At 36.3% G+C, this 14,644-nt stretch overlaps 1 protein-coding gene across 4 annotated transcripts in view; it reads left to right on the top strand.

The window, feature by feature from the left end:
- ANKS6 (ankyrin repeat and sterile alpha motif domain containing 6) overlaps window positions 1–13,238 on the top strand; it is a 37,545-nt gene extending 24,307 nt beyond the window's left edge. For 2 of the 4 annotated variants that reach the window (XM_026093903.2, XM_026093907.2), the window contains exons 10-17: window positions 812–977; window positions 1,746–1,915; window positions 5,273–5,462; window positions 6,850–6,966; window positions 8,889–8,956; window positions 10,138–10,254; window positions 11,184–11,280; window positions 12,270–13,238. In XM_026093903.2, coding sequence (XP_025949688.2) covers window positions 812–977; window positions 1,746–1,915; window positions 5,273–5,462; window positions 6,850–6,966; window positions 8,889–8,956; window positions 10,138–10,254; window positions 11,184–11,280; window positions 12,270–12,319 — 975 coding nt within the window. In that variant the 3' untranslated portion in view covers window positions 12,320–13,238. The remainder of the gene's footprint in view (window positions 1–811; window positions 978–1,745; window positions 1,916–5,272; window positions 5,463–6,849; window positions 6,967–8,888; window positions 8,957–10,137; window positions 10,255–11,183; window positions 11,281–12,269) is intronic. The other 2 variants (XM_026093905.2, XM_026093906.2) reach the window with 2 other exon arrangements.
- Window positions 13,239–14,644: the final 1,406 nt, after the last annotated feature.

Genomic DNA, 14,644 nt, shown 5'->3' with positions numbered 1-14,644 from the left:
GTAGGGGAGGACTAGCTACAGATCCTTTTGTGGAGAAAGAAGAGTTTCAATCAAGGAATAGGGAGAAGGAGAGAAACCTGCTAAATTAGAGATTGAAGGATTGGTTTGAGCAAAAGGATAAGAAGCAAAAAACATAGCTCAAAAGCCATATATCATGTAGTTGGCAGTGGTTAATGGTGTAAAAAGCAAAAGATTCCAAAGAGAATGTTGGATGCAGTTGAGGATTTGACTAGCATTTAGCTAGATCGTTATGGCTCAGTTATCATTTATATGCATCATTTTGCTGAGTATTGTATAGACTGAGGAGGATTGAAAATGCAGCTGGAGGAGAAAGTTCATGTCACTAGTTGCAGTTCACTTAGTAAGAAAAATAAATATTATAGCTGAGAAGTAGGTGGTACTGTTGTTGTAAGATGTGAGAGAAGACTAGGATTCTGTATGAAAGAATGTGATTTTTTTTTTTTTTTTTTTTTTTTGCACAGCTCATAATATTTTGTATTTCACATCTCGGGGACATTACACATTCTTATTTTGTGTTGGCCAAAGATGAAGGAGACTTATGTCGTTATTACAGTGTCATTACTTTTTTGAATATATATATATTCAATACCTACACTTACATAAATACATATATTCAATATACTGTAAATATTTTTATAAATGTAAATATATATGTAAAATAAGATTATTATTATGTCCTTTTTGTTCTTCAGAGGAACTGAATTTATGATACATAAAATGGTGGTTGAAGTTTGGTCTTTCTTTTGCTTAACTAATGAAGATAAAAGTTATTTTCCTCTTTCTCTGTCAGACGTCTGTTAGCAAAGGTACTAGACCAGTCAAATTGCCAACATTTGCAAGAAGACCTGCATCTCCTTCAAATTCTAACAACTTCAATCATTCTCCCCATTCCTCTGGTGGATCCAATAACATTGCAGGAATTAACAGACATGGGGGAGAACTGCATAACAGATCAGGTACCATGCTGCTTTTATTTCTAATATAGAAGTCATATGAGTCTGGTTCAACTTAAAATTAATGTTCATGATTAAGGCAGAGGGTATTAAACTTTCTCTGAGGGCTCCTACTGCCGTATAAGACTTTAGGCGAAGATTCCATAAACTTTGTTGGAACAGGATTGGACGCAGAGGAACATGGACATTGAACATACACATAAGGGAACAGAAGGAACAAAAGCCTCAGACCTGTTATGGAAGTCATGTAGGTTAACCTCTGTCTCAGAAAGATCTCATTAATTTTATTGTGCAACCCACAGTGTCTCAGGTGGATGCTGATGTTGTTCACTGCAGCATACATTTTGTGTAGTTTAGTCTCTTTTTTTAATACCCATCTTGCTTATTTTTTTGCTTTAATGTTTTATGTCAATTAAAAACAAAACTGCAAGCATTGTATATGCCAACTGTAAAGCATTTATGATGAAGCAACTTGTGAAAGCTGGCTTCCAAGAATATGGAAGCCAACTGTATACGTGTGTGTCTATAGATAAGTTTGGCTCCTCTCCTCTCATTTGATTTTTTTTTTTTTTTTTCCTCCAGAATTTGGCTGATTTTTGCCACCTCTCCTGAAAGCTGATGAACAGCTCTGAACCCTCTAATTCTCTCTCTCAATTCATGCAGTTAGTTTTTAAGAGGAAGTGAATGGTGGAGAGAGATGAATTGAGAATGAACACATTTTTTTAAATGATGGTGTGCTTGATTTTGTTTTTATTTATTTTTGTTTCTTAGGTGGCAGTGCAGATAATGTTTTGTCTCAAATTGCAGCCCAAAGAAGAAAAGCGGCAGGCTTACCTGAACAGAAACCCAGCCAACAGCATAGTCCAGTCCAGTCAACTCCTTCATCCACCCTGTCTGATTTGCAGTGTACTCAAGTTGTTGGCAATGGGCATGTTGTAAAGGTATAGATTAATGTAAATTTTTCTGCTCTTAAAATGACTAATCTTAATAGAGCATGTCTCAGTCATGGATGACTAGTAAATACAACTGCGTGATATTGCACAGCCTAAAATGAGTGAATTCCTGTTATGACAGTGGAAGCTTTTCAGCTCCGCAGACCTTGCTTTTAATTATAAATCCACGAAAGAGCAGACCTAATCATAAAACATGTTTTTGTCTTCTTATTATTTTCCCTTGATTTTAGAAACAGTAAATGCAGTACTGGATCTTAGAGTGTATCTTTGGTTTACGCATTACTTCTCTCTAGGACCCTGATTGTCCCCAGTGTTTTATGTGTTAGTTCTTCTTGGGGTCTCCTCTAAAGTGGTCTAGTTAGTTTCACCCCAAAGGGACAACCTGTGTGCAGAATGTGAGATTGTTTGTACAAGGATCTGTCCCCCCATAAATGCTATGTATGTATCCAGTCTGCTCTGCAAGGTATTAATTTTGAACTATATGAAGTTCAGATTGTTGTCACCAAAGTCAGCTTTTGCTAGTTTGAAGCCAGCACTGGTCAGTAAGAAAATCTTAAAGATGAAGATTTTAAATCTTCAAAATCTGCATACAGGCAAGTTAGAAAGCAGCAGCATCTTGAAAACCTGAAAGAAATTATGTATGAAAATAAAATTGTTATGAAGAAATGCATGGGTTTATTCACAAAGGGAAATTTCAAATTTCAGAGTGTGGATGACAGAGCATGTAATTTGGGGTGTTGGTTCAAAAGTTTGGTATTCTGCAGATATTAATATACATGATCAAGAGAAAAATGTCTCAACTTTTCCCTTCTGTATTCTCCAGACAGCTCATTCTTTTACTTTTCTTTGACTCTGTTCATGAAACCTTCAGCATTTTGGCTGAAGAAACAAAAATTGTCATAGTGTAAAATGATTACACTTGCTATCTCATTCTGTGATGTCTTGGCAACAGTACGCAATCAGCTTTAATATGTATATTTAATCAGTAAATACCAATGGTAAATGAAGTTAAAAACTTGTTGAGTGATTTAATCAGTGAAATTGCTGGAGGACAACAGTTAGAAAAAGAAAAGCCTGTAACTACGAATGCCAGAACATTTTCCACAAACAGTCGCTTTGTCTCTGATTTGTCAGTTTTCATCCACAAGGGACTACTGGTTACTTTTCAAAGATAAGATTGGGAACTAAAATCTATAACTCTGCTGGATCCCAAAAGCTGTGGACTCTTACTGGTTCTTTGACATGGTATAGTCTTTCCTCCCTTTCTACTCCTGCATAGTTGCTCCACAGGTTATAAATGATCCGTCTCCTTCTTTCCTCTAGACATAGCCACTTTATTATCTTCTTCCCTCATTAAAGTCTCCTCTGCAGGTACCAAATGTTTTTTTCTTTCAGAGGTGGTCTAACCAATACATTTCTAATTAAACTCTCAGCAGTTGCTCTCAGCTTGTTTTTACCTTGGAAATAATTTCAGACATGAAGAAATGGTTGTGCCCCCCAAAAGTCTGTTTTTTGGTGTCCCACCCCCCCATAGTAGTTAGTCTAATAAGAGATAATACCTATACTTATAAGCTGAGAGCCTGTTGCTACAATACTGACACTAAGAAGTCAAATTACTGTTCCCACTCACATTGGAATACATTCAGGGATAAAGCAGCAGTGAAATGTAGTGCCCTGCAGATCACCTTCTGGGAAGGCAGCTCATTGTATTGTTAGGCAGATTTTAAACAGAAATGATGACAGTGTGTCACAAAGGCAACAGCAGCACTTCCTCTGCTCTCACGTGTCTAGATGGACTTCAGTCTACCCACCAATAACACATCTTGTAGTCAGCATGGATCTCATCATAGACGTTTGTGTACCATATGTTTGAGATTAGTGTTTTCTGGACAGCAGTGTCTTTTGGAAATGCTCAGTCACAGAGATCCATACCGGCTGCAAGAATGTAAAAGCCTACTTTATTGTAATCAACTACCTAAATAAATACGGAGAATTTAACCTATGTATCCATCATGGAAACCCTTGTGCCCTTTCCATTAGAATTGTGCAGTCTAAACTTGGGCATAGCCGATCTAAAAAGAGCAGTGATGTTACCCTGATCAATTTTGCAAAGGCTGTCTTTGAGGGAGAGATTGTACAAGCCTTAAAGAAAGGAAAAGAAAAACTGGGTAACAGTTTATAAGATGATGTAATTTAAACACGGTACATTTGAAAGGGAAGAGCATTCTGCAGCACAAATGACAAGTAATAATAGAGACGGAAATTTAGGAATGTAGTAAGAGACAAAAAGAAATGGACTTGAGTTCATGGTGCTCTGCCAAAAGACTCTCAAAAAATACTATATCATGCTATGTAACTTTTAGGCATTTCAGAAGCAGGGCTAAGGAGACAGTACATGTCATGTAGACTTAAAAGATAAAGAGGATGAACATGTTATTCACTAACTAGAAAAGTTCCCTTTATACCGTAGCACAGAAACAAAATTGTAGAGAGTCTCTCTCTCTTCTTGCCTTTTTGCATGCCTCAGCCTTTTTTTTCTAGCTTCTTTGTAGCAGCCTGACTGACACGAAGATATTTTAAGTTAAATGCTAAATTCAGAAATCCAGGAGAGAGTCATCTAGACTTCTTTTTTAGGTTATATAATGCAAATGTTGAAATCTTTGAAGTGGTAGGTAGATTCAGGAATTTAGGAGATGAGATATATTGTCTGGTTTTGGAAGAGGCAGATACATATATGCGCATGTAATAAAGACATGTATACTATACATATTGTTGCTCCTCATTTGTCATTCATTGACTCCTCCCTTTTCCATGCCTCCACATCTATTACCTATTTGTGAAATGAGTATGTTAATTGTTTCACTGATGTTAGGTAATAGCAAGCTTAATGATTAACTGGAAACTTAAATTGCAGTGCAGCAAGGTGTTTAAATACACCTGAAATGTGAAGTTTGTGCTTATTACGTATTTGTGGTTATCCAGCCTGAAGTGCTACTTTAAATTGGAATCTAATACACTTTGAAAAGCTTAGTATTAAATCTGTGAATGAAAATGTCCTGTGTTCAGAGACGAAATAATTTCAGCTTTTATAAACAGGGTATTGTAGTGCATGTATACAGTGCTGCTTTAAGAAGAATTGTCCTTAATAAATGTGTTTTTCACATTTGAAGGGGACAGGTTCTCACCTTGGATAAATTGGTATTGCTCTGAGTATTTCGATGTGAATAAAGCAGAGGCATATAGTTGTGACTACATGTTCTGCAGAAATAATATGAATCTTAAATAATATTGAAACACCGTATGAAGTTAAAAGTTTAACTAAAACGATTGTATTGTTACCTGTAGCAAAAGCTGGAAGCGAACAAAAGACCTCCATCTGGGACTTCATCTACATCTAAAAGTACATCACCGACACTCACACCTTCCCCGTCACCCTCCCCATCTCCTAAGGTTCACAACGCAGAGTCCTCTCTTTCTTCTTCTCACAGACAGGCCAAGAGCAATGGTTCCAGTAGTGGTACTATTACTGAAGATGGTAAGTAGGGCACAGTGGTTATGTGAGATTCCTCGAGAGCACAGAGAATTGTACTTGATTATTGTTGATCTATCTGTGTGGCAGTGAGAACCATTTTCTTTCTAGAAAAATATTTTAGTTGTTTCTTCCTGTGAGATTAGCATTCCTGCAGTAACTGTAGCTTTTCTTCTCCCCAAAGCTGTTATCCTCTTCCATTTAGCTTATTACTATCTCAAAGCTAGTGCGGAGCATGTAGGTAGGTCACTGTCATATCACCTCCTTCCTCCCTCTCTGGCTTGAGTCCTATTTTTTTTCCACCGTTTACACATTATGACTGAGAGTAGAACATATACTTTCTCTGCATTTGAAATGAAAACTTACTTTAATAAATTCAATGAAGTACATCATTACAGTAAGACAGTTTTGATTCCTGATAGCAACATGCAACTGATTTTTTTAGAGCTGTATTGCATTATTTTTTGAATTGCAAAAATAGCCTTATTTTAACCTTATTTTTAGTTCTAGGGAATAAAAAAGGATAATAATGTTATTACTTTTCTTGTGTGTCTGCTGTTTTTTCCAATGAGATAAGTTGAACTTCTAGATCTAAATTACAATACTTGATTGAAAAATGTCCAGTTACTGCATTAGAGACAGGATATTACTTCATGTTTTTTTCTGTAAATGTGTCAGAAAAGTGAAAAAAACACATGATTTAGAATCTTTTAAATAAGCAATAAGGGTACCTTTTCTCTAGTTTCTGCAAGAGACACTTGTCCTATTTTTGCTTTTTGGAAGTGTCAGGATTGATTTGTATTTCCCCATATGCTAACTTTGTACTGTCACTGTACTTCAAGTTGACACTAAAGAGAGGTGGGTAGTATCTGACCTACTTTCTGTCCTCTTATCATGATTTAACTGTAACATATTATACTGACTGTTGAAGAAAATGTTAGCACCATTTTATAGTCATGGCTTGATAGTATAAGAGTTGTTTGTTTAGAAATATATAGAGGGAAGAGAATTCACTGCCAGATAACAGAGGGAATTCCCCAAGCTATCAGCTGTTACAATCTCACCTTGAAGGGCAGAGCTTTATGGCCGCACCAGCAATGCATACATTAGTGTGTACGGTCACTCGTACAGTAAGTTTCCTCCCTAGGAGAGGTGTAGGCTGTAGGAAGCCTAAGTGATTCTGGGTCATTGTGCTTGTAAGCTCCCATGGTTAAGTGGCCCGTTAATGCAAAGTGAGGTCCAGTAGTAATCAGAATAATAAGTACAAAAGGCCTGTGATGTTAGCTTCTCTTTTTCTTTCATGTAACTTAGACAAACTAGAATACAGACTCTCCTTGACTATGACTGTGAAGAAACAGTAAGCAGCATGGTTATTATGTATTGTTTCTTTTAGGTAACCAGTTGGTGGACCACCAGCAGCTTATCCCTATTCTGAGAACCAGTGATGTAGAGAATCATGAAAGAAGAAACCACATAAGAGTAAAAGGAGGCTGTGAAAATTTGGAGAAAGGTAATCTCACTGTATTAGCCTAGGAAAGTATTAAAGAGATGTTAAATAGGAGTTAGGTGGAAGTAGTAGTAACACAGCTCTGAGAATCTTTGCTTTCTCCGGGGATGTAGTTAGTGATACTAGATATGGGTATAAGTATAAGAAAAGCCTAGTAAAAAAGCAAAGAAGAAATAGTATGGTATGCAAGAGTTATAAAACTAAGAGGTTTCAGATTTTGTTCAGATTTAGTGTATGATCCAGGAAGTAGGCGGGGGAAAAGAGGAAAAGAAAGCACAGAAGGCCTGCAGGTGAAGGCATTGTGTGAAACGTGTCAGATGTTGTGGTTGTTTATGACAGCAAGGCTCTAGACTCAGAGACCCTGAAAGTTTCTTCCAGTACCCCATCCTGTAATTTAGGTATGATAGTGTGCTAAAAAATGAGAGGGCTAACTAATAACCTAAAAGGAAGAAAGGTTAATGAGAGATATAAGTGCTACAACTTGTATCTTTCATGTTTCTATTTCTTTTAAGAAAAAACCTTTCAGTAAGATGGTATTTCTTGACAAACTGCATGCAGAAGTTCTCACGTTATGTTTTTAAAGCTGGTTACTTTACGCTAGACTTTTTCCCATGAATTAACCTTGGGGAACTAAAGCTTTTAGTCTGAATCTGTGCCAACTTTTACAAATCGTTTTAAGCATACCAAATTAATTGACCTAGAGGTAAAAAAACCAAAACCCTACCAAAACTAAGACTCAGCTAGAGGTAACACTGCAGTTTTCCATGGACTCTTATGTAAACAACGAGGATTCCAGAATGGTGAATAGAAAAGTCTGTCTGTCTCAATATTCTTGCTGTCTTTTGGGAAGCTAAGAGTGAATCTTTCCTATGTTTCTACTGACAATGAAAGAAAAGGGACAATCAAAAGGGGAAGAAGCAAAATAAAAGCAAAAATTGTTTAGGAATGGAATAGTGCAGTCTTTACAATGAAAGGGAGTTTATATAAGGAATATTAAATATATAGATTTAGTTTTGTAGTGTAATGCAGTCATTCATCTTGTTCTTTTTTACTTTGACTCCTCAGTTCAAATGACCGCTTTGGTACTACTGGGAAAAGAAAGTATTGGTCACATATGACAGCAAAGCAATGAAAATAACCAGAATCATGTGTTCAGGGAGGTAGGGTGTAATTAAGAGAGGCAACAGTGAGTTATTCTAAAAATGCACTTCTGCTTTTAAGTGCCTAATCACATTTTAAGTGTGTGTTAAGAACAGTGCCTATCAGGTTCTCCAGCTTTTAATTTCCCCAGTCTTTGGGAGGAAACCAAATAACCAGTGCTGAAGTAAATTCTGCCCAAGTTTCATCTTAGGTAGAATTCAGCTATCTGCGTTCAAGACTGGATGTCAGGCAGTTAAAGAAAAGAGGTTCAGATATACCCTGGTATCAGTGTTTTGAACGAGTGACTAGGTGGTTGCTTGCTCTCCATTTTGCCTTTCTGGATCATGATGTGGATTCAATTCATTGCCTGCTTGAGGAGCTTTGGTGTCTGACCTGGATGATCTGGGTCAGCAGTTGGGGGCCAAGCACCTGCATTTTAGGCGTTGTAGTGCATGGGTTGTCCTAAGTGTTCTGGCTCTTTTTTCCTTTTTTATGAAATCCTTTTCATGACGAGGAAAGGGGGATGCAACATAAAGATTTTATCCTATCAAAGTAAGAGTGGATAGAATTACAGTTTACTAAAGTAGGTAAGAACACAGTAAGAATATTTCTATTTCTGATGCAGGGTCAGAATAAACATAACTTGTTTTTTGTTATCACATGTGACTACGTGGAATGCATCTTTTAATAGTATGTCCTCAGCAGTTAGTACTATATGTTTTCCAGAGAGATCATTAAAATTGATCTGTTCTGATCCATCTTTCTTTTCTTTTCTGTTGCGACAGATGAGCTGACTGGCATCCTTAAAAAATTGTCTCTTGAAAAATATCAGCCTATTTTTGAGGAACAAGAGGTAAATCTTTTAAAAAAGGTTTATTTTCTAGTGTTATAGAAAACATAAGTTGTGACACACATTGCGTCAGAATTGTGATCCAGAATCTCAACTTTAATTTTGAAAGTTTTCAATCATTTCTGGTTGCAGAGAGGACTTTGAAACATGGACCAAGTGGTAACATATATGGAGAGGTCTGCCTGACTAGATAAACAGTATCTATGAGGCAATAAATCTTGTGAGTGTCCATTTCCATCTCAGGTATTAGTGACTGGTACTGTGGCTGCAGATTTTGGCATTTTAGCAGTTTTTTTACATTCAAACTGCAATATTGCAATATTGTCATAGATACCTCAGATGTCTTTTTTTTTTTTTTTTTTTTTTTTTTTTTTTTTTTTTTTAGCCCCTGTTGTTATATACTTCTTTTTCTGTATATGTCTGTATCAGCCCTGGAATCAAAACTGGAACCTCATTTGCAACTTAAGAACAGCAATTGAGCAGTGAACAGACATACAATTAATTGACATTGCTGCAGAGTTCAGAATTGCTGACAAGTATGGTCCCACTATGTTACAGAATATTTGGCACCCAAAACAAACATTATTCAGCTGCATCACAGCATGTTGTGCTTATTATTGTTCTCCCGCATTATAAAGGGGAGAGCATTTTGTAGAAAGGAATATGCTGTGTGCAGAGGTTATATCAATGTGAAAAATTAGATGTGTGTTCTTACCACAGCCTTATGGATGCATTTGTATAATAAAAGCCGAGTTATGAACAAACTCCAAGTTTTCCTCAGGAAACACTGGAAAAGTACATACAATATTCTGAAAGTCCCAAATACTAAAAAGAACAGAAGGAAAGAAATAAAGAGAAAAATCTTAGGCACATCAAACTGCCTGTTAAAATACAGAGAGGAATTTTTGTGAGGAGTATATTTTGTATTGACTGTGCCTGTCTGCATACAAAAAAATCCAGAAATATTTTAAATCTGTTAGCGTAATTATTTGAATTATTAACAATAGATTTAAAACACAACAACAGAGTGGTAAAGTGGGTATGGTACCATTTGGTGCTGGCAATTCATTAAACATTTTTGTGTGCATAATATTTACAGTAAATATATAAATTCAAAGAAGTTTTATTCTTCAGGAGAGAATTTATGCCTAATGAATATGTCTTTTTTTTTTTTTCTTATGTAGGTGGATATGGAAGCCTTCCTTACACTTACTGATGGTGATCTGAAAGAACTGGGTATTAAAACTGATGGGTCAAGGCAGCAAATTCTGGCAGCTATTTCTGAACTGAATGCAGGAAAGGTACACTCTGAAGTACTGTACTTAATAAACTAATTCAAGGTTTGCTTGTATTGCTGATTCAACATGAATTTGAAAATTCATTTGCAGATATTTGGAAAATTCAGTTGCAGATAGAAAAGCCAAATGTGTGTTTTCCAAAGTACTTAATGTATTTGATCAGTGAAAAATATTTTCCTTCTTGTTCTCTTTCATTAACCCTTTCCTTGTTCAGTAACTGTACAGCTCCTTTACAGATTATTGTCAATTATATCAGAAGCTAATTGTAACATGAATATTGGCCATATTATAGTTACTGAATTTCAATTTCAGTGATGCTAAAAAGAATCTCCAGCTCCAGAATATAATGGGAAAGATCCCCTTTTTTTTCTAACAGTTTTTGATTTCTCTCTGATTAGGTAAATAGCACTTTTCTTATTCCTTAAATCTTTCCTACCTTTTAGTTTTGTATTGACATGTACAAATGAGCTAAGACTGGCATAAAATGAGCCATGTCCTTGTCGGAGGGATTACGGCCTGGAGCATGTCTGTAATTAGGCCTGCTGACACTTCTCATCTGCTTCTTCAGTTTCAAGATCCATTCTCTCTGATATTGGAAGCTCAGATCACAAAACCCATGAAGATAATAGCTCCCCAAAGTTAAGATCAACAGGAGCAAGCAATCATGCTAAAAATTAGGGGAGGTGGATGATTCTCCGTGTGAAATAGTTGTGAAGAAAATTCTGAAAATACTTGCACTGCTCTCTGGTAGTTTCAGGAACAGATTACTACAGTGCTTTCTACATATCTCAGATGTAACTCTTTGTTATTATTACTAATAGTGCGCTATGAGAGTTACCCTATATTTTCACATTTTTTGTTAACTCCTAATAAATTAATTTTTGAAACAGAAATTTAAGAATGACTTATTTTAATTTATATTGCTTTTACAGGGACGAGAGAGACAAATTTTACAAGAAACTATACACAACTTCCATTCTTCCTTTGAGAGTAGTGTTAGTAACACACGATCTCCTGGCAATTCCCAGTGTAAGTAGCACCTGAAATTGTTTGAACTGCATATGAATACTTCTAGTTAATAGTGGCTAAAAGGCCAAATGTGGCAAACAAAGTAGCTAACAGTTTTCTGGGCTAAGGATATATGCGTGTCTGTGTCTTTTGTTGAGACTGTAGGGAAGATTTCAAGGTAAAATAGACATCCATAGGTATGCAACTGCCCTGCTCCCCACCTACCATAACACTTTAATACTCATGGATAACAAAAGAAAAGAAAATAGCCTGTTACCTAGCTGCAGAACTGAACAAAGGGTGAATTTAGGTACCAAAAGTGTAAACTGAACATTTTCCAGATACAAGTTAAATGAAAAGTTAACTATGGCAATGATGAAAAAGCAGTATGATGTCATTCAGTTTGTGATAAATGTAATTCTTTGCAGTTATTCTGATCCTGCAGTTTCTCTTTCCATGTGATTGCATGTTGTATATCATATATGTTTACACATATGTATCTGCAGATACATATATAGGTAAATAAAAAGACATTACAAAATAACATGGAAGATAATGGGGAGTGGTTTGTATGTTTACTTTCCACCTTTGGATTTAAAGTGAAAAATATCAAATGGAGCTTATCTAGAGGAAAGAGTTAGAGAGACTGGAGATAGAGAAGTAAAAATAAAAGAAAGGCAGTACAGAGTTGCAAATAAAAATCATACAAGATCCAGGTAGTCACTTGTTGGAAAGGTACTCATCGAATAATGAGAGGTACTGAAAAGGTTTGTGGTAGCAGATGACCTCTTCACAGATGAGTTTGACATTTGATACCTTCTCCATAGAGGAGAGGACTTAAAAGAGTAAAATGCGTTAAAGGGTCAAAACGTTGGAGTCTGGTGTAACAGTGAGATTACAAAATGTGAACCTGTTTGCGATAGTTGTGGAGTTGGTCTGTCTTCTTTAGAGTAAAACTGTGAGTCTAGCTGACTGCAGGTTGTCAGATTTTTTTTTCCCCCCTGTTACAGCACCTGGCTGCTCTATAAAACCACAAGAAGCTGTTCCTCCTAAAAGGTAGCTACTGGGAAAAGATCTTTTCTTATGATGAAGTCTGGGGCCTGGCTGAGTAAGTCCAAGTGTACAAATGAAAATGTGAAAAGTTAATGCTAACTACACCCATAAAGAACATGCAAGGACTTTCTGCAGTAATGTCTGTAGTTCCAATCCCACAAAGCTGCAAAGAAAAATAAAATGAGATTGCTTATAAAGTTCAACCTAAGCGTCGAAATGTTTAGTGCTTCACTGGTTTGAATTCAAGGAGAACAAAGTAAGAAGAGCAGGAGGAATGAATAACCTTATAGGAAGATACCTTCTTTTTCATTCTGATCTTTAGAGATGGCCATAGATGATGAAACCATAGCAGGCCTACATGGGGACACTCAAGAACAACAAAAGCGTAGAAGACGACAGTGAAAATCACCACAAATTACGAGGGCTTCTGCATGTGCATATATCTAAACGGAATGTGCCTGTGGAGTTTTCTGTGAATACAAATAAAAGTCCAAGTTTAAAATGTAATGGTTTCATGAAAAGGAATATAGAGGAAAAGTAATGTTGTATTATTCATTAACTAAAATATACTTTATCTAACCAATATTAAGAGGTTAGAACAGCAGTAAAAGTAAATATGAAATACTTATTTTTACAAATAGCACTTTATTTAAGCAAATGCATAATCTGTCACCATTATTTAAACAGAAATAGTGTTAAAATATTTTATATTTTTGATCTGTTGTTTTGAGAATAAGACCATTTAACTGATTTTGACATTTTTTGAACAGTAACACTGGCAGGTCATCTAAATATATTTGTGTGACTTTATAGCAGATAAGTCTGAAAGGACAAGTAGAATAATTATGAGTGAAAGTAATTTTCTGCTTCATATATACAATTTGTTTTTGAGCAAATAAAAAATAAAACTAAAAAGTCATCAGAAACATCTGATATTATTTTTTTGTCTTTCTGAAAACTCAGAAATATGTAACTTTACCACTAGCTGAATTCAGTGTGAGTCTGGGGGGTATACCAATGCAGGTAAAGTCAAGATGGTCTTAGAACTCCAGTGCAGAGGAGTAATCTCAGTTAATTCTATATTCCTTGACCCTCCTTATTGAACTGGTTTTAGTGGAATTTAGCAAAAATAGGGATAGCAGTGGGTGTGGTGATAAACAGAGGCAATAGCAACAGTGAAAATATGGTGCCTCTGCTGTTCTTTAAGTTTGTCAGGTGTGACAGCTGATTCTGTAATGGCTTCATTCACTTGGCTTTCTGAAGTGCTCTTCCAAGATGCTAACAGCAAAGGGCAGAACAGCTGAACTGTGCCAGATAGCAGCCAGTGAAGAGTGCTTTGTTGTTTGCTTGTTTTTTAATATTAAAAATGTCAAAACAAAATAATTTTCAGAAACAAAACCTTCATAAAAATATATGTTTAAAATAACTATCAAGTGAGTTAGCTAGAGAGAGAAACAATAAATGTTATTATGAAGTAAAAACAGTCTATTATTGTTAGGAGTTTGGAGGGATATAAAGTGAAAGGTGATGTGATGCAGTACCTTTGCAGGAACTTCATCACAGAACCAAAAGCAGGGAATAGAGGAGGAAGAAAAAAATGAGGACTGTGTTGGTACACCATGTCAGCTCTACTTGTGCATGTGTGAAACTGTAAACTATCTTTGAAAATAAATAATGATTAGATAAATTCCTGAAGAACAGATGCTTTCCAATATTTGCATGTGCAACTAAAGCTACCAGTCCTGGTAAGTTACGTCACTCTTAAATATTGGTGGATTGTTAAGAGTTTCTCCTTTGCAAAGTGTTTGACTGTCTCTGCAGCCCAAAAGCCACATGATGTGTAAGCTTTAATTTTATCTGTGTCATTTATCATGGATCAGTGATCAGAAGGGTCTTTCTGGCTGAATTAGGGCTGCTTTTCAAATCTCTGAGTCATTTCTCCAGCATACAGCAGTCAGCCACTGGCCTGGCCCCAGAGCCTGGTAAGCTCTGGGGTACTCCTTAGACACCAGAACACTCCAGCTACACACCACTGACTTTTTGAACCACAGATACTGCAAGAGTGCTTGTAGTTTAATTTTAGTAAAATCATAAGAAAATCAGCGTCTCCAGTATTAGACTGGTTATATTTGGCACTGTAGGCATAAACTCCGATTTGTAGGCTCCACAAGCTTAGGCTTGGCACTTACAACTTCAGTTCGATCTCAAGATGGGGAATAGCCTTCCAGAAGTAATTTAGACTCTAGTGTTCCCTCTTGACTCCCCAGTTCAGGCCCTCGCCTCCTGTAAGATGGGAGCAGAAGGGGTGGTGGCCCTGTAGCCAGGTTCAGGC

Source organism: Dromaius novaehollandiae, chromosome 2 (genome assembly GCF_036370855.1).
Source record: "Dromaius novaehollandiae isolate bDroNov1 chromosome 2, bDroNov1.hap1, whole genome shotgun sequence".
Taxonomy (NCBI): Eukaryota; Metazoa; Chordata; class Aves; order Casuariiformes; family Dromaiidae; genus Dromaius; species Dromaius novaehollandiae.
Note: the sequence above shows the minus strand (reverse complement) of the source record. Positions and strands in the feature narration are given on the sequence as shown.